The sequence below is a fragment of the Triplophysa dalaica genome, chromosome 6 (genome assembly GCF_015846415.1).
Source record: "Triplophysa dalaica isolate WHDGS20190420 chromosome 6, ASM1584641v1, whole genome shotgun sequence".
NCBI classification, from domain to species: domain Eukaryota; kingdom Metazoa; phylum Chordata; class Actinopteri; order Cypriniformes; family Nemacheilidae; genus Triplophysa; species Triplophysa dalaica.
The window spans coordinates 23,785,565-23,805,486 of record NC_079547.1 but is presented as its reverse complement, the minus strand read 5'-3'; the positions used below and the strand labels follow the sequence as shown (position 1 = coordinate 23,805,486).

The following is a 19,922-nucleotide window of genomic DNA, read 5'->3' as shown; positions in this document are numbered from 1 at the left end:
TAATAAATCTATTAACTCAGGTCTCTGTAAAAGTTAAAATATGATAAACAAATGTAACATCTGCCTTTTTTCTCGTTTCTTCTCAGTGTCATCTACTTCTACATGGTACTACTTGGATACAAGGTGGTCTGCGTGTCGAGTGCCGCTTCTGGACGCTGAATTCATATGGTGCCATAGAGTATTCCATGTCATCTAGCACCATTTGAAATCAGTGTTCTTGGGGTGGTCTATGACGTCATAACAAGAAATCCAAATGCTTCAGACTTGACATTCTAAATAAACACTTGTGGTGTGTCTATTTGTTTAATTATTTGTTTTGAAACAAAAGTGAATTAAAATATTTTAAGCAAAGCGTATTCTCTTATTTGCCACTTTTTCAAATGTCAATTTGTGTTACATTTTCATGACATTGAAACGTTTTCTATAATGAACATGATCTTCGGTGTCAAATGTACGGACTTAAATGTAAAGTTATTGAAAGTGACTTTTTAACTACTCATTTATTCACTACCTGACAGACATGAAATACCAGTACCCTGCTGAGAAAAATCACTGCTCCAAATTCCAATAACAAAAACCCTAATGAACTAGTTGTTTACCATTAAAACAATTAAAATTAGTACAAAACTCCTCATTCTATTAGGATTTAATGATGTTTACCAACAGAACCAAAGACATCATCATCAGAGACCAGCAATAAACAGATCATGACAGCTTTACCTGTTCCCTTCAGTCAACATTGTATAATAAAACAGAGGTCAACAAGAAGGTGTGCATTCCTTTAAATATCACCCAAATATGTGTCCTGATATAACAATTACGACATGTGGAAAGGACCAAGATATCCATCTATTTATCCCTAATGCAAATGACGAGATTCATATTTAAGCACTGAAACAAGTCACGGAGATATGACGCGATTAAACTACGTAAGAATTCAACATTTAAACGTCTCGCCACGAGATGGCGCTGTCGGATTTCACACACGTCAAGCCCGCATTGAGGCTGCGCGTTGCCAGACTCGGCGTTTTCCCGCATAACTGAAATGTATCATTATAAATAAATATTTATGCACAATCCAAACAAACAACAATTATGAAAAAATTAATGTTAATTTATTAAAATTAAAATAACGCTTATTTTAGGACTAGTTTGTATTCCATTTGAGCGGGATTCGCGTTGTTCCTTGAACCTGGCAACCCCCACTCCGTCTGTAGATAACAGTTCTGCTCTGGCCGACAGCACCGCATACTTCAGATGTTTCTTTTATTTCACACACCTGATTCGGATTAGAGGAACGGGACTGGGTGTGAGATACGGAATGTTGGAGAGGGGCCCCGGGGAGGGAACACTTCAAATAATCGTGATTAAAAGTTTCTTTACAGTGATGAGACAACATTTTCTTAAGGTCAAAGGTTATACAATGTTGTTTTCTTCACTTGTGGAAAGACTATCGATTTGTGCCCCCCAAATAAAGTCTCACTTAAACTCAATTGAACTATAAACAGATTCAGTTATAGAATGCGGGAACATCAATTATGTTTGTTGGTGGTCTTATTTTTAGTTTTATCGCATAAAATGTCTCATAAAATGTTATGAAAACTGTGCCCCCTGGATCCATCTTGGGGCCCCCCACTTTGAGAACCACTGCATAAGGACCCCTCTTGCCTAGGAAGAGAGACGTATGGTTATAACTTTGACCTTATGGTCTGTTTCCCAACACTTTAAAAGTGCTTGTGTCAGTTTTTTGTGTTCAGATATGCTGATATGGTTATATCTGTATATATATATATATATATATATATATGTGTGTGTGTGTGAAAGCGGATGTACACTGCTGACAGCAGATTGACGGAAAATAAAGGATTTAAGAGATGCAATTCTGAGAAACTGACACTTGATGGAAAAAAGACCAATTTAGCTCATTTTAAATGTCAAAAAGTGTGTATGCTCATTAATCCACTAAATGAGTTATAGTTCATCTTGCCCTTTTAAAGAGTTTTTATTTAAGGATAATTGTGTGGGGTTCAAGAAATGTGCCAAACTTACCAAACTTTTCTTCAGGGGCGTCAGACTTAACATTTCTGAGGGATCTCCTAAACCTACATTTCAACCATGCAATTCTGAACATGATTTCTAAATGTGACCAGATGACTCTGTTAAATGTTAAATTAAACAGTGACCCAACAGCCCACACTCCAGACCCAAACCCACAACAGGGTGAGATATAAACCCTCGGCCCATCGTTTTCATTAAAAATCACCGAGAGCACACCCTGTTGACCATAAAACATTCACATGACTGCTTTACCCCATTGGTCCAGGACTGACGAAACAAATAACGTCATTTGGCTTGGGCTCATTCAGCGCTCAAAGGGCTCTCCTTATTTCTTTTGTCTGCCGTCCCCTCCCTGACCGCCTGTGGTTATAAATGATGTTTTCCAAGACCTTTGTGTCATACGGTCTGGAGTACATGAGAATGCTTACCCAAGCGGATAGCCAAAGAATCCAGGTTACGAGAAACCCCAAACCACGGAGACAAATGAAAAAGAGTCAAACTGAGGAAGGTTGTTAAGAACGAGAACAGCCCTGTTGTGCGTGAGCAGGAAAACGATTAAAACAGATTACGCAGTATTGCTGTGAATCACATGGAATCCCTCGCAAATGACTTTATTCAATTTGTGAGGGCACATTGTCCCGCTTACAGTCTGCTGACAGGCATCTTTGTTATCATTGCTAAAAATAGGAAAGGGGATTTTTAACAAAACCCTGACCTTGAGAATAAAGATTAATGTGTTTAACAATTGTTGCCGGTCAGACAAAGAATGGGTTAACATCAAAAGAGTAAATTAAATGTGTAAAATACATAGGGTGTCCTGTACGTTGAATAAAAATGGCATAGGCAACATGTAATGTACATCTTAAATGCACTGTAACCAACTTTGTAAAACATTGTCTGCCGAGTGCTTAAACGTGAATCCAAAATGAAGACTTTTTTTACTTGAAGCCAGTAAGAACCCATCCTAGCCACCACATAGCATGCTTAAAACTACTCAGAACCCCTTAGCAACCGGCTAACCGACCATGACATGTACAGACAAGCACTGCTCACATATTCTTCTTTAGCAGTGATTTGTTTACCATCTTTCATTTGCTCTGTGGTGACTGTGGAGAAGTTGTTGTAATTCATTACTTTGCTTGAATAGCCATAACACTGTCATTGCCCCGGAAACCACTCCGCCCGATCACGTCAATGGGCAGCGGCAATTTCAGAACGGATAGACGGCGTGTTACAACACCTTACAAATGTTTGCTCATTCTGGATTATTCACCATATGGTCATACATATAGTGAACGTGACGCCGTAAGAGGACGACAGCTATGCTGCAATGTTATTATCTCATTTTGCAATGTGTCTCTGAAATAGCACTTCAAGATGTAACACTGATTACAGAAAGGGGAATATGATAATGTTCAAAGGCCACATAACCAAACTGAACCAAACAGTTCTCGTTAGATCCACTTGTTGGAGAAAACGTGATCAACAGATGGAACGAACGTCGATATCTAAGGATTTTTTGAGGTAATCATCTAACCTAGTTCTCTAAATTTCAGAGAAGAAATAAGTTCATCTTCATTTTTTTGGGAGGCATTTTGAATAAAACATCAGCATGTGTAACGAAATGCACTTGTTAGTCATGACGGAAAGAACACACCCAAGCACTATAAAATGTAAAAACAAACTTTAATCAAATATACAAAAATATAATCTGTGCATTTTTTCCTGTCTGGAATACATTGTAAAGCGTAGAAAATACCATATTTTTTTAAATAAAAAAAGTACAACATTAAGAATATAAATATTGCAGCTGGGAAGTTAATACTGTATCCACAAAGTGCACACTAGGCCAGAGGAACGGTCCGATTGTTTGCCCTGTAGTTGACAATCCAGAGAAAACAAAATTAGAAGAATCAAACCACTCTTTGATAATGATACAAATAACAAGAAGATAGAAAAAAATCATTATGGAAGTTGTGCAACTACGCCAGATCATATGAGTCAGAGATGAAATACTTTGATGACTTTGAACTGATATACCTTGGCTTTTGAAATGGTAATAATTCTTCTTCTTTTCTCCACTGTCCTTCACCAGTATTGTATGAACTATGTAGCATAGTAAAAATGAGGAGATGAAAATATTACAATACATTTTTTTGTTAATATTCAAACGCAATCCGTGTTGCGCAAGTTATTCTTCTCATTTTGTAAGCAGAGACACACCACACCTTGCTTTTTTAATCCTTTTGAGCTCACATGTGTCCAGACGTACTGTAATACGCTTTTACAAGACACATAAGCAACAACAGCAGCGTCTGAGGCTGTTTTCATTAGTTAGAAAGCTGCTTGGCATGCTAAGAATTTGCAAGGGTGTGTATTTAAAGTGAAAAAGATTTGGATTGGATTTACATATCATAACATGCAATTCTTCTTACAAAGAGACTGTCAAATAAAGCAATCCTGCCAAAAATCTGTGTAAGCCATAAAAGACATGGAAATGCTTTTTTCTTACTCTGATGAGGTATACAGTTGAATCCGATTAATCTTTAAAACCAAATGCAGCAAAGCACAGAAAGCAAACGAAAAGGAAGATGGTTGATTGATAACGGCCAGTTCATATAAGGACAACAACTAAAAATCGTAATTCTTCAAAATGGTTTTACTTTGAAGGGTTGGGTCACCCCAAAAATAACAATTCTGCCATTATATACTTATACTCAAGTTGTTCTGAAACGGCATTAAAATCTTTGTTCTGTTGAACACAAAAGAAGATATTTGAAAGATTGTGTGAAACTTAACAGATCTGGGACACCATTAACTACCATAAGTAGTGATTCTTCTACTGTGGAAGTCTAAAGTGCCCCAGATATGTTTGGTTATGAACATTCTTTCAAATATCCTTCTTTGTGTTCAACAGAACAACACAATTGACACAGGTTGGGAACAACTTGAGTGTGAGTAAACTATGACAAAATCATTTGTTTGTTTGAACAGTCGCTTTAAGAAACTTCAACTCAGAAGTTATTTTCACCAGCTGATATCAAGCCATTCAAATATAAAGAGCTTAAGCATTTAAAAAGTGAAAATGCGACCTGTTTGCTTGGAATAAACAAAAAGGTAGCGTCTGTTGGTGCGGACACCTACATAGGTATCAGTAGTTAGTGTTCTTAGTGTGAACGGGCCTTAAATCAGCAAATAAAAGCAAACGTGAGCATTGAATTTAACAGAAGGCGATGAGTCTATAAGTGCATTTCTAAAGCAAGATGAATCTAAAAATGATTTTGAAGCCAGTTTACAGATGAGTAATGTGCTTACCCTCTTTGTTTATGACAACAAATTAACACCACAAACACTAAAGGGAGAAGAGACATTGTTAGACAAAAACTACTCATGGTGTTTGTATTCAGCTTTTTTAATCCAAAATCAATACTTACTCAGAATAATGACAAACACAGTCAAACACAGACACCCCACCACGATGACAACAACTAGAAGAAGAGTTTTAAAGTGAGTTTTTGAAGAAATGGAATTTCATCTTTGTTGCAACAGGTTAGGAATCATAGTTTTACGCTTTACTGCAACAGCTCCACGCTCCGATTTTGAAGATTGCTGTTATTGGAAGGACCAGGAAGGACCAACTTCCTATTAAAGGGACAGTTCACCCGAAAATAAACGTCTGACATTATTTAAACACCCTTAAATTGTGTACATTTTTTCGTTCTGATTAGCACAAATGAAGATATTTGGAAGAATGCTCTGAACCTAACAGTTCTTGGCCACCATTGACTCCCATTGGAGGAACATTTACAATGGTAGTCAAAATTGGCCTAGAACTGTTTTCTCTCCTACATTCTTCAAAAAGATTCATTTCAGGGGTGAAGTGTTCCTTTAAAGTGAGCGGTTTTGAAATGCTCAACAGGGGACATGTGGTAGTGTTCTTCGGGTTCGCAGGCGACAAAGGAAGTAAACAATCATGAGCCTTGCGGTGTCCCTCAGTTACAATCATAAAGGCTCTGATCTTATTTACTGTAGATGTTCAAAGAAAACTAAACAACAATGCATAATCCCTGAGTGTACACTAAACATTCAGAACAGTATACAGAAAGATGACTCACTTAGTGAATAAACACTGAGGTGTTCCTCTTTTTTTTCTGCAATGAAACAGATTAAATAACCATTAAAATGTAACCATGACAAATAATGTGCTCAAACTCTTAAGCAACATTTGACAGATTCTGTATTTTCTAGGTTGAAATCCTTACCGTTTAAAATGGTGTTGGTTGTGGGTGTTTTTGTGTTTGTGGTAACGCCGGCTGTTGTCTGTTTTGTGGTGGTATCTGCTGCATTTGATTTCTCTAAAAGAATGATTCACATCTCAATATGTAAACACAATCAGGCTATACCTGCAACACTTCTGGAGTCAGGCTACAGTTTTGTCCAGGTCTTACAAACTTAGCAGAACGCTAAGCACGAATTCCACATTTTTAAGGGATTCTGCAGAGTTTGTCTTTAAAATCACGGCAGGACATGCCAAAAGTCCTCAGATTCCTTCTGGGCGTCTTTATCTCTGGTATTCCGAATACAAACGCTGGAAAAACATTTACGTAACTTGAAAGAATAAACATTTGTGTGAAAAATGAGGCATACCTTGAACACATTCAGGAATGGGAGACCATTCACCCTCCACACACACCGCCGTGTCTGAACCTTTCATTGTGTAACCCCGCTCACATTTAAATCTGGCTTCACTTTTATTGGAGTAAGGGGGATTTCCTTCAGTCTGGATGCCAGACTTAACTTCTGGAACTTGACATTCGGTGCCTGAAGAAGAAAACGTAATTAAATTACGGGAGACATGCAAAGTAGCTGACATTTTTTATGTGCGTTCAACATTCAAAGCACATTAAAAACACATCTAAAACCGTTTAATGTCTATAAAAATGAGTGAGACCACATCAAGACATCCATGAAGACATGTGGCACGTATCTGAGTCCACAGCATTTCAGTAATGTTAAGCAGTTCCATGAAGTGTTGACATAAGATGCCAAACACGTAAAAAATTCCGCATTGGATAAGACCTCGGATTGCTTAGGAACTGGGTGTTATGTTTTGTTTGAAAAAGGGATTTTTCCAGACGCGTATTATCAATTACTGTGTTTAACTATTAAACTGACCTATCTTTTAATCAATCTTTACACTTTTATGCACAACGAGTTACCGGATCCTAAATAATAATGTAATTATTATCATTTTACTCCCGTTTAAATACAGTTAAAAAGAACATAAAAAATCTAGATTTAAATACAGTAAAAATACAGCATAGCATAATATAACTGTAAATTCTGTATCAGTAATTGTTTTTGAAAATCCTTCTAATGTATATTGATTTGGTTTATATAAGATATATATAATATATATAGCAAAATATACATACATACATGCATACATATGTGTGTGCGTGCATGTGTGTGTGTATATATTTTTTGTTTGTTTGTTTGTTTGTTTATTTAATTTATGTAATTTATATAATCTTCATACATTCATTTTTCATTTACACATAATAGATATTGTTTATTTAAACACATTATTTACAGTTTATGCATAGTATTTATTTATACACAGTTTAATATTTAAAATTACTATAAGTATATAATTTTTGGTATTTTTTGTACTGCATTTTTATATTCTTCCAGTACTTGCACAAGCAGCTGTGCTCTTTATCAGCTCTCTCTCAGCTTTGCTGACAGTTGATAAATAATCTCACTCTCCACAGTTGTTGTACCACAGTTTGATACATCACTTCCCTCACAAACAAGCTAATCATCCACCAGATGCCCGTCACCGCCAGAACTATACGGCCTTTGAAAAATGAGCTTCACATGTAAAGGTTGGCATGTGGAATACAGATGGTAAGCTTACAGTACCACAGACTAAACAACAAACATAGTTCCAAATAAAAGCCATTGATCACAAAAGACCGGATGGACCTGATGAACGAGAATGCGGATTCCTGTTAGAAGTTTAAAAAAATTACAAACGATCAGATTAATAAGAAAGCAAATAAAACAGCAAAATTGTGAAGTGTTTGAAATCACCTCCTGTCCCGAGACGCCCTGTTAGCTAGTGAATGACATGACAAATAAATGAGCGGAAATGAGTGGGTGAATTCAGACACGGATGTAAATATTGTCAGGCAGATAGGGTTGTTGAGACGAATCATCACATACAGTACACAAAAGTTTACACGTGTTTGTTAAAATATATCTTGGATCAGAAGGTGTACATTCATACAGATGTTTTTAAATCCTTTCCTGCCTGCTATTCAACATGAAGAACAATTTGAGAGTCACACCTGTGAGTAAAAATAGGCGAACCATGTAAAAAGCTTTGTTATTTTATTCGACTCCCACGCTTCGAGTCCTGCTCGGAGCGGACTTGGTTAATATGGTGCCATGACACGGATGGGAGTGAGAGTAACTTCTGAAGATTAAACTTCACTCCCTGCTTTTAGGTGCTTTTGCAACAGCCCATAAATCCCAGACGATAGATGAGAAATCTATGAGATTAAATGGAAACTCCCGCCTTCAATTTACACAATAGTCTTAAAAATCACAAAACCCAAATACGAATCTGAGAAATATGCTCTTACTTTTGCATGTTGGTGGTGGTAAATTGTAGTTCCCATCCTCATTGCATGTGATGAACCTGTTTCCATGAAGTGCATAGCTGGCATTACAGGAATATTCAATGATATCGTCCACGACTATATCCTCTTTTTCCAACTGCGTCACTATTTTGCCATGTGCAATTTCAGCAGGCTTTAGGCAAGTCATCACTACAAAAAACATGAGGACACAAAAGTAAAGAGTGCGGATAGAACTGGCATCACTGGGAATTTAATATCAGTTCTGTTCTTGTGATATGTCAAGGTTCCAGTGTATGAAATTTAGCGGTATCTATTGGTGAGGTTGCAAATTACAACCAATGGCTTACTCAACCCATCCCAAAAGAGATAATGTTCTTACAAAACACAATAAATTTGTCCGTTTATAGGGCTAAACTGTAGTACCAACATGAACGCATCATTATGTTAGGTCTTATACACATCTGAAGATACAGTTATGTGTATTATATTGCATTTCTGTCAGTAAATCCTCCAAAAGTAGATCCTCCAAAACTCCAAAAGAGTATTCAATCCAAAACAACCACTCACATGAACACTTAGATTTTCCACTCCAGCCCCTTACAAGACACTGTCTGTAGCTCAACCCTTCCAGGTAGTATCTGCACAAACAAAAACAAAAAAACGTGACCGTTTGCCCCATTAGATTGGAAAATGCAGACCACAGAAGTTCTTACCCTCTCTCACATACGGGTTTCGTATAAGCACCAAACAACGTTCCATCTGTGAGAATGTAGGTCATATGAGGTGAAGGCTTGGGTTCTCCACAGTCTATCTCTGAAACAGAACAAACACAAACACTTTAAGAAAAAGTTCACCCCCATATATTTTTTTAATTATTTATAATCCGACTTTCTTTGTTCTGCAGAACACAAAATTAGATATTTTGAAACAAGCTGGTAACCGAAGAACACTGGACCCCATGTATGGAAACCACTGCGACATTTCTCAAAATATCTTCTTTTGTGTTCCACATACCGGTTTAGAACCAAAGCGAAGAATTAAAAAATGAATTACTTTTGCATTTTAATTCCACAGCGCTCCACTCCCTGTCACGGCAGAAGATTGAAGTCGACCCTGACTCTATCTGAAATCCATTGGGACACTCCAGAAAAGCTTCAGAATTGTTTGGAAAGTTGTTTTGCAGTATGGATCTCTCAGACAGCAGAACACTGCTGGTCAGTTGAGGTAATGGACAATCCCCTAAAACCAACCACAGACACAAAATAATTATGCATTAAGCAACAGTAATGTTACTTTTAAAAAAACATTTGACATCATCGAGGGATAAAAAAGACAAAAATGCACCGCTTAAATGTGTTTCATTATTTATTAGGAAAGCTGGACATTATTAAACAGGCCAGAAGGAATTGTGAGAATATAAAGTATATTTTAAGAATAAGACTTACTGTCCTTCTGAAACCTTGTATCTCTATATTTGTGTGAATATCGCTTTTTTTCATAAATCTGTTATCAGTCACCCTTTCTGTTCACCAGTGGGTTTTGCAAATATCTAAGCAATAAAAAGTATAAAAAGTGCTTATGAACATCTTCAACAGAGTATTTGATCATTTTAAAAGTACAGTGTTTTTTGGACGTCTGAGGTTTTGGAAGGTCTTGATATGCTTGTTGTCACGGTAGATGAGGAAGGACCTAAGTGCAGGGCAGTCAAGGGGTTTGCAAAAGACTTTATTCATAATTTCAACTGAAAAAACACGATTGGGAAAACACGATAGAAGAACCAAAAACATCCCACAAGGGGGACAAAACAAAGAAGGTACGAGAAGTCCAAAATACAACTGGGAAACGGGAACAAGTTCGGGCAACAGCGTCACCCAAAAGGCGAGACGAGGAAGGCGAACAAGGTACAGATTACAATCCACAAAGTTTACTAAAACAAGATATTTGGAAACTCTAACCAGGGAATATTGGACGGGGACGGTGTCGAGCAGGTGACGAGGATTAAATACTAAAGGGAACTAGCGGGAAGATGACACGGGACAGGTGCGAGGGATGAACACGAATGGGGCGCAAACGGAGAACAAGGGGGCGCGGCTAAAAGACGCGACACCGGAGAGAGAGCTTGGCATTACAAAACCAAAACAATGCCATGCCCTTTCTATCAGAACCACAGAAACCACAAATTAACTATGGTCTCACCGCCACACCATTTGTAGTAAAACTATACAAAAGATAATCAACGTGGTTACTTTAATTTACTACAATGAACCCATGGTTCGTACTGTTCGTTCAGTTGATAAAGATATAAGCAAATGAAATAATGAACTATGGTGACTTGTGGTGTATATGATTACATATTACATGCAAACACATTGCTCGGGTTCCTTTAAAAGCCGCTGGAAGTTTTATTTGGATTTAAAACAGAATTATGAGTGTAAGTCTTACCTCTTCCCATGGAGACGAGCGCCAAGCGCAACAGAAGCAGCAGCCAAACCTTCGCGTTTGCCATGGTCATTTAAAAAGACTACAAAATAGACTCGTATTAAATGTATATCAAGCGGCACAACAGCTATGGTACTGAGCGCATAACGTGAACATTACAATAAATCACTACACTGTTTGTTCCATATGAACTCAATATAAACTGTTAAAGGAGCGCAAAGAAATCCGTACTGGACGGCGCACGGCGCAAACTAATGCGTCCTGCTTGACATACACACACAAGTGGTGTTTCCCTCCACCCAGGCTGTGTTTAAAATAGTCCACACCCACCCCTTTTCCCTGGTTACTATTTTGGAAGGAGCTTTCTTCTGTAATACTAAATAATATAATTAAAAGAGTCATAGTTAAAACAGAGTTACTATAGTAAAACCATGGTTTTGCCAATATCAATGCACAAATCTACCATTTTACTACAGCATGGTTAATTTAATACCTAAAACCCACTTTACTATAGTAAGTACTAAGGTATACTACCGTATGTATTAAATATAGCCTAGTGAATTGATAAACTGTGTTACAGTAAATACTGCAGTTTGTTATTTAATCAAGTGACGTTCAGGTTCAAAAACACTACAGTATGGTAATTTTACTACATTGTACTATAGTAAATACTAAAGCATTCTCCAACTAGTTTTAACTATGGATCAACTGTAGGAAATGCTTTGATTGACTTTATGTATGCAGTATTCTATACATGTGGTTTGTTTATCCACAATGACAAATGTATTTTTAGATGCAAAAATAGTTACATTCAAGAATATCTGGATGTTCTTCTATATTCGATTGTGCACTGTACAATAATACTGTTGCTATAGCAAACATTTGATTATAAAAAGGGAAGAAGATATGTGCAGATGAATCCAGCTTGGTGAGGTTTTGATGGCATCATTTCTTTTGCTTGCATGGAATGTATGCATGAGTCAGAAAGGGTGTTCCCCAACAAGGGCGTCCCTGCGTGAAGATTTCACAAGGTTGTGTTCACAGCGTAGTCAAGGTTACCAGTCATTTTTCTTCCTGCAGCCCCTCTTGTGACTATTCACCCCGGGTTGTTAATGCTGTTTGGTTAACATCAGCATTATAGGTTTAATATGGAACTTATTTTAATTTGATTCTAACGTCTCCATGGAGACTACATTTTCTATTGATATAGCCACTTGGTATATGTAACCATGCAACTTTTAAATGTTACAAAATGAATGACTCGCAGCAACTTTAGACACTATTTGTATGATTGCTCTTGCAGGATGTGACATGTTTACATGACTATTGACATAGCAGGACTTTGTCCTTTGTATAATAAATTGCTTGTGATGTTGTAAACGGCCTCATGCTGTATATGGCTTTGCATATGACTAAATGTGAACGCACCTGGCAAGGTGTGTCATGGTATTTACATGACACTTCTGTATTTTAAAAAGTAATGGTACTGTAATCATGCCTATAAACATTTACAGTACCGTGGTACTTTTAAAACAACTTATCAGAACATTGGTTCATTGAAAACATACATTATTCTTGTGTAAAGAGGTCACTAAAGAGCTACTGACCAATTTAAATCCAACTTAAATTGGTAAAAGTAGAAGGATAGTTGAATAACTGTCTTCCAACACAGAGAAGTATTTTTGACGGTTCAGACAACACTGTAAAAATATGCTGTCGGGTCTTATCTCAAAAAAACACACCCCACCCATGCTCTTCTGGCCTGAGCAGAATGATCTTTTATATGACTACACGAAAACAGTCGGTTTTTTATCACAGCATGTCCACAGCAATGGAGATCCAACATAAATGGAGATCTGAAGAACTACATGTGCTCTATTATTCCCACTATTTCTATTTTCTACTGTTGGCTATTATGAGGTCACTTAAAGTGATAGTTCAGCCCCCTAAAAATTGATTTTCTTTCTTCTGCGGATCACAATGGACGATATTTTGAAGAATGTTGGTGACCAAACACAATTGGCTTCCATTGGATGAAAACAAAACCACTGACACTCGTGTTTCATGCTTTTAACGACATGCGAGTGAATAAATTATGACACAATTTTCACTTTGAGGTGAACTATCCTTTGCCAAATCTGGTGTCTTGACAGAGCAATCAAAGAATGTTAAATGCTTTCCTTAAAAAATATTTATGCTATATTCCTTTATGTAAGACCTCATGGTGACATGTTAAACATTTAAGAGATCGTTAACATGAACTCCTGGATTCTTTCATTTATATTAATCCATGTAGGCCTAATTGACACACGGTAGATTCAGACTCTACCGCCTGTAACCCTTTAGCGACACCTGGTGGCAGAAATATAAAGTCTCGCATTCTTTCAAGTGTTAAAAAATGTTATTTTATCCTATCACTACACATTGTCTTCAAATATCACTGCACTTTCCATTGATATATATATAAATATTTGCACACCCCCGATGCTTATCTCAGCAGAACAAGTACTGCAAGCCATTAAATTAATTGACATCTTATTATTTTTGACAAGCCATGAGGGGAACCCTGTTCTAGACAATGGTTTAGGCCTGACATAGCAGGATAAAATATCTTTATGGGGATAACTTCAGAAAGAAGTGTTATGGTCGCAGCCGTTGCATTTTTCATAAAACATTTAGCTTCGAGTACTTTTAGTTTCACACTTAAATATGAATTGTTTAAGCTCTTCTGTGTCACTTTATGTGTGTGTTTTATGATTTGTCATAGCCTATTCGATATTCTCTTCAGAACTCAGTGGAAAATTAATTGAATTCAAAATTAAATTAAGATCAAGTCACATATAGACATTATAATGCAATTAGCGGATAATAGACATACTGTACCTTGAAAACATTATCTAATTTTCTTTTGTAGTTCAAAAGACTCCAAGGAGCTTCACTAAGAGTTATCAAAGTACTCTTAAGATACCCAAATCATTATAAGAGCATATCAAATAATATAAGAACTTGATTTTTGATCAAACTGTAAAACTCACAAACAGAACACCATGTGCAGGACTTTATTATTTTCATTCTACAGACGTATTTTCTCGCATTTTTAAATGATTACTTAGAAAAATAACAGAATAATTTACAGATCTGTCCCATCGTCTGAGAGAGCAAGCACTCACCAAGATTTATTTCTTTTAAAAAAGGGCTGTACAATATTTAAACATGTACCTAGAAATCAGAACACATTATGGGGATTTAGATAAATCTAGGCCTCAATTTTTAATGTGAATAATTGATATGAGATGAGAATGTCATGACATTGTGTCCCATTTTAAAAGGTAATATATTAAATCAACCTTCAGTGTCATACGCACAAAACACACTGTGAAACCACTTCATGTGAACCATATCATATTCTCATTAATTGGTCGTGTTTAAATACTCATTTAAATAAGGCTGTGCTACACAGCTTGTAGATGCACATTCATACCCTGAGGTCATGTTCAACAAACATCTCACACACATGATATAAGGAGTGGCCATCAGTACTTTGGTATTGATCGATCATTTTTCAGACCTTAAATAAAGATCTTCCTGGCCAAAAATACACACCTCAAAGCCCATAAAAATGAGCCCTTACAAAGACTTCCCACGTGAGTCGTAAGCAAGCATGGACCATATGTATATATATATTTTTGTTAAAATACACAAATACCTGCAATTTTCCTATTTTTAGGAGAGAGGACATTTTCCTAGTCTGTATTTTTTACTGTCAATCATTTTGCATTTAGATGAATCTCTTGTAACATATTCGAGTCATATTTCACCCTAAAATAAATATAAAAAAATAAAGTTTATTTAGGACAATTATGATTTCTTTTAAATGAACACATTACTTTTAATACAACCAACACAACCCACCCCAATATTGTAATGCATATCATGTTTTCTTCTTTTTCATCATTCATTAATTATCAATGTTGATTACTCCACAGTCTTCATATTGGTGTTTATTTACATAAATAAGCATAAATTATAGGTAGCTTCAACTTATCATTATATATCTGAATAGTTCTAAATAAAGGCTTGTTTTTATTTGTGATGCAAATCTTTTGATGTTTAATTATTTTCCTTTTAAAGTGAAATATGATTTTGAGCATGTTTGTTTGGCCTCTCAGAAATGAGGGGTTGAATTGCTTGCATTGCTCTCCTTTAACGAAACAGGAAATAAAATACAATATATATATATATATATATATATATATATCACTATATTAAATCTGCTATTATTTAACATTTAAAAATACATCTGCATGTACCATTTTTTCTATTACAAGTCAAAACATCGTTGCTACGAGGTAAAACTACCACGGTGCCCGAGCCTCTACACCGAAATCATTTTTACAGTTTCATATAGCTACATGTCTTTATATTCATATACACATCTCAATAAATAAACATTTCTTCATCTTGGTATATTAAAAGCACAAGTTTCTGGTCATTTGCAATGATAATATTTGGAAATCGGGGAGCTAAAGATATGGAAGAGAAAGAACAGTCTAAAACGTCCGGGTGAAGTCTTGTCGACAGTTCATATTTACAAAGTCTGGCAACATTAAATGAAAGTCTGGCAACGTAAAGGCATGCGACAAAACAAGGATCTGTGTCTTATTTTGCATGCAGAAAACGCAGCTCTTTGGAGCGAAGGCGTGCTTGTTTGTGACCGAAACCTTGCTTTGATGATATCATGGGATGTTCCCTTAAAAGTTGCATAAGGAAGGATTGCATTGTGAGGAAATTATGTTGAGTCCTATTTCGTTTAAGGAGTAAAATGAACTCCAGACATGAAGCGTAGTGCGTCCGGGAACAGAAATGCGATGATATCGAAAACCACATAAAGGCAGTTTGAATAAATTGTCATGTCATCGTATTGTAGATGATAATAAATTATAATAATATATATTATAAGCATTCCAGTGATTTCAAAGCCAAGCAGTTGGTAGACAGGCCAAAGCCTAGATGGGAGACCTACGGAGAGATAGAAAAAATGCTAAATGTGGTCTCGGATGGTTACAACCTTGGAGTAACCTTTATACAACGGTGCCATTAAACCATTGTGTTATAATTCAGCTCAGCAAGATGCAAACTAACTTCATGTTGTGCGTTCTGAGACGTTATTCTGACATGTAAATAATTTGCGAAGTCCCACATGACACCATCAGCCGTCCACGGTGCGCCGTCTCTGCTGTTGGATAGTTGACCAAAATCTTCGACGAGGGAGAGAATTCCACCTCAATCGACAAACCTGAGATCCTCGAGGCTAGTCAAACACATCCCGCATCACTTCCTCCCGCGTGAGAATGCGAGCATAGCTCGGTATCTTCCACAGGCCGTTGGTTACGGGACTGTCGAAGACCTGACTTGACCTGTTGGTGACCGGAGCGGCGTCACTGATGACAATGCTTTTCCTGTTCGTGTCCTCATTTGTACTTTCGTTTTCTTTAATGTCTCTTTTCCTCCCCGTCACGTCCTTCTGACTATCTTCCTTAGAAGATCTCTTTTCCTTTGCTTGTTTACTCTTCTTCTCTTCCTCACGGTTCGATATGTGACCGTCGTGTAGTTGCTCACCATCTTTTTTCTTCCTCTGGGCTCTTTTCAGATCAATTTCTTCTTCACTCTTAGTTTTTCTCTCAGCTCTTCCCCTCTCCTTCCTTTCTTGGGTCTCATTTTCTTTTGTAGTCTCCTGTTTTCTCCTCTTCTGAGTGTCGCTTTTTCTGTGGTCCACCCCAGGAATCGGCTTTGCACGGCGTTCCTTCTCCCGTCGCCGCTCCACGACAACTTCTGACTTCTGGGGACTGACGGAGCGACTCAGTCGATCGGACTTTCCGTGCTTGTTGGTGCCTGCTTGCAGGTTTTCTTTGTGGTTGTGAGCTTTGTCTTTGGCTTTGGATGGGGATTTAGGTTTCTGTGTATCTTCGACATCAATGAGGTTCTCTGTGGACCAACTCTTGAGACGGCGTTGCTGTGAGGAGCTGGAGGCGCTGGGCTTTTGTGGTTTGGCCCGCTTCTCCTTGTTGCTTTCTTTAGGGTGGGGATCCTGGAGAACGAGATCTAAGGAGGCACGAGAGCGGGCGATGGAGTTTGACAGGTCTGAAGTTCTCTTCTTCACCGGGGGAGAGGATGGATGATGGAGGGCGGAACGGAGGGGAATGTTGGAAGCGTTGGATCCCTGTGGGTCTGAAAGAGAAACTTTTTCTGAAGAACCTATGGGCGAAACAACTTTATGTCAGCATCTGTTTTAGGGAAAGTTGATACATTTATTAAAGGTTGAACATTTTTAAATCCCCCAATTATGTTCAGTTTTAAAAATGGAATAAACGCTCAGCAGCTCGCCAACTGCTGTTGTTTTTAAAAACACGGCACTCCCATTGCAAACAACGGAAAAACAGGCTGGTCTCAAAAAGAAAGCTTTGATGAATACACAATGCAGGATCAAATGCAATTATTTAAGCGACAAAACCAAACCAAACTAACAACATTCCTCTATCAGCTTCATAATTATTTTATATTACGTTACTGATTTTATTTAACAAAATACATCCATCTTTTCACTCGGGTGTTGTGAGTGCATTACGATATTTCACTAAATCTACAGTCTTGACAAAGAAGAAGAGATGTTTGTACCAAGCAGTAAAAGCAAAGGAAAGAAAGCGAAAATTCCGTTACCAAAGAAAAGAAAAGCGGGTTGTTAGTGATGATGCTCCTGGGGGTAATAGCACACTGCAGAAGAGCTTATACAACCTGCAGAGAGAGAGAGAGAGAGAGAGAGAGAGAGAGAAAATTATAGGAAGAAAGGATGAAATAAAGAAAGGAAAGAAGGAAAGTTATCAAACACCCAGAGTCTGAGCGATGTGTTTATGCTGGAGTTTGTTCTGAACTCACTGTTCTCAGATAAGAGAGCTTGGGGTCGCAGTAAAAGATGCACTATATTTCCTCCGGCCTGGATCAGCTCGATGGCTCTGGTGTGGCTGATGCCTTGTGTCTGCTCTCCATTGATCTCCACCACCTGATCACCCACCTACCGGACACATTTTCTTATTTAAGTCTTGTACTACAAAAAGAATATCAAAGCATTCTTAAAACAGGACAGATGTACTTGGGAAGAACAATGATATATGGAAATTGCACAGAAGAATGAATATTCTATATGACATTATTTGGAGGATCTATTGACAGAAATGCAATATAATATAGGTAAATTCAGAGGACATTACATAAGGAAGCGTTATGTTTTTATTGCTTTAGAATAAGCTACTTCTATCTACTACAGAGCACGTGAATACGTTATCTTCTTCGGCAAAAAAGCACAAACGTGGGGACATCTTAATCCTGTGTCAGCCACAGAAGTTTGATGAGCGGATTGGTTGCAATCCTCACCACTAGACACCAATTTCACACACTGGACCTTTAAGTTAACGTTGAGTAAATTTCAGCCAATTCTGCCCGTGTCTATTTTTCCATCATTACTTCCCGGTCTCACGTGATAGTAACAGCTTCCAAAAACATCACAAGCTGTCCACTAACAGGAAATTCTTACTTTAGCTCATATCCTATCATGAGCGATGTGGCCTTGTGAGACAAGGGCGGATTTAAATCGGAAGTGCGCATCCGTCTGCCCTGCTGACTCACAAGAGCCTTTGAAGTGGGAACCGTGGTGCAAATGTGCTCGCAACGTTGTCGTTTGAAACACATTTGGGGAGGGAGGAAATACAAACAATGTTTTTTCATGTTATCTAGGAAATGACCCTTTATGTGGCATCCCCCTTAAAACCTTGTTTACAATTTGCTCAACTAAACGGTCCTATTTTCCTCAAACAGTCATTTTAAGTATACGTAGAGTTTTGAAGCTATTTTTAATGTGACGGATCAGGAAGGATCATGTAAAACTGCATGATGACCAGTGTTGGGTGTAACCAGTTACTAAGTAATTCGTTACTGTAATTTAATAACTTTTCCCTTGAAACAGTAAAGTAAGGGATTACTCTTAATTTTTCTGTAATCTAATTACAGTTACTTTTGATGTAATTAAACTAAACACTTTGTGTAATATATGTGTTTGCAATAGTCTAACTTTAAAATCTGTGCTTAAATGTATGATTCTCACATTTGTAATACTTTGGTTAGTAAATAAAAGTACTTTATGTAGTTTAATATTATTTATCTGAATAAATTAAAGAAGCTGTTTCATGTCCATCCTTGAATCACTTAACTAATCGAGGTTGATATGGGATATATAAGTAATACGTTAATAAATACTTTTGGAGAGATTCATTCGTACAGTAATCTAATTACACTATTGATTTTGTAATTAGTAATTAGTAATTAATTACTTTTTCAGAGTAACTTAACCAACACTGATGGCGACACATATTGGCACAAAAATCACAGCTATTAAGTGAATCTAAAGGGAAATATTGAATTACTTGCATAACTGCGTTAAACACTATTTTGTCCATTTTTTTCCGCCATACGTATCACGTATACAGATGATGGAAAGATCTCTGAGATGAAGAATCTGGATTCAAAAGCATTTGAAGGCCCACACAGAATCCAAACCCACAGAAAGCTCTGGAGATCAGACCACCCATCATTCATAGTTCTACGCAACCCCATCCCACATGTGTAAATTAATTCAATATCATCAGTTACAAAGAAATGTATTCTCTGTTTAACACATTTGGCAGATTTTTCTCATCATAGTCTCATCATTTTCTGTCATAGTCTCGA

At 37.1% G+C, this 19,922-nt stretch overlaps 2 protein-coding genes across 7 annotated transcripts in view; both read right to left on the bottom strand.

The window, feature by feature from the left end:
* Positions 1 to 3,725: 3,725 nt before the first annotated feature.
* Positions 3,726 to 11,409, bottom strand: im:7151449 (complement factor H). Its single transcript, XM_056751555.1, has 12 exons — positions 11,148 to 11,409; positions 9,759 to 9,944; positions 9,419 to 9,518; positions 9,273 to 9,343; positions 8,709 to 8,894; positions 6,706 to 6,879; positions 6,321 to 6,413; positions 6,174 to 6,209; positions 5,493 to 5,546; positions 5,374 to 5,410; positions 4,099 to 4,164; positions 3,726 to 3,933 (listed from the first exon to the last, which is right to left on the bottom strand). Exons 1-12 carry the CDS (start codon positions 11,215 to 11,217, stop codon positions 3,903 to 3,905), a joined length of 1,104 nt encoding a protein of 367 aa, XP_056607533.1. The 5' UTR covers positions 11,218 to 11,409; the 3' UTR covers positions 3,726 to 3,902.
* Positions 11,410 to 14,182: 2,773 nt separating this feature from the next.
* Positions 14,183 to 19,922, bottom strand: part of LOC130424500 (membrane-associated guanylate kinase, WW and PDZ domain-containing protein 3) — an 85,156-nt gene continuing 79,416 nt past the window's right edge. For 4 of the 6 annotated variants that reach the window (XM_056750197.1, XM_056750194.1, XM_056750195.1 and 1 more), the window contains 2 exons: positions 18,078 to 18,213; positions 14,183 to 17,399 (listed from right to left, as the gene is read on the bottom strand). In XM_056750197.1, the coding sequence (XP_056606175.1) occupies positions 16,456 to 17,399; positions 18,078 to 18,213 (1,080 nt within the window). In that variant the 3' untranslated portion in view covers positions 14,183 to 16,455. Of the gene's footprint in view, positions 17,400 to 17,861; positions 17,937 to 18,077; positions 18,214 to 19,922 lie in introns of all 6 variants that reach the window. The other 2 variants (XR_008906948.1, XM_056750198.1) reach the window with 2 other exon arrangements.

Bases quoted from the DNA above. Each gene is read 5' to 3' on its own strand.
- im:7151449 (XM_056751555.1), bottom strand. From the start codon at position 11,217: ATGACCATGGCAAACGCGAAGGTTTGGCTGCTGCTTCTGTTGCGCTTG. The intron at 9,945-11,147 runs GTAAGACTTACA...GGTTGGTTTTAG, and splicing joins GCTCGTCTCCATGGGAAGAG to GGGATTGTCCATTACCTCAA. The intron at 3,934-4,098 runs GTATATCAGTTC...TGTCAACTACAG, and splicing joins TTACCATTTCAAAAGCCAAG to GGCAAACAATCGGACCGTTC.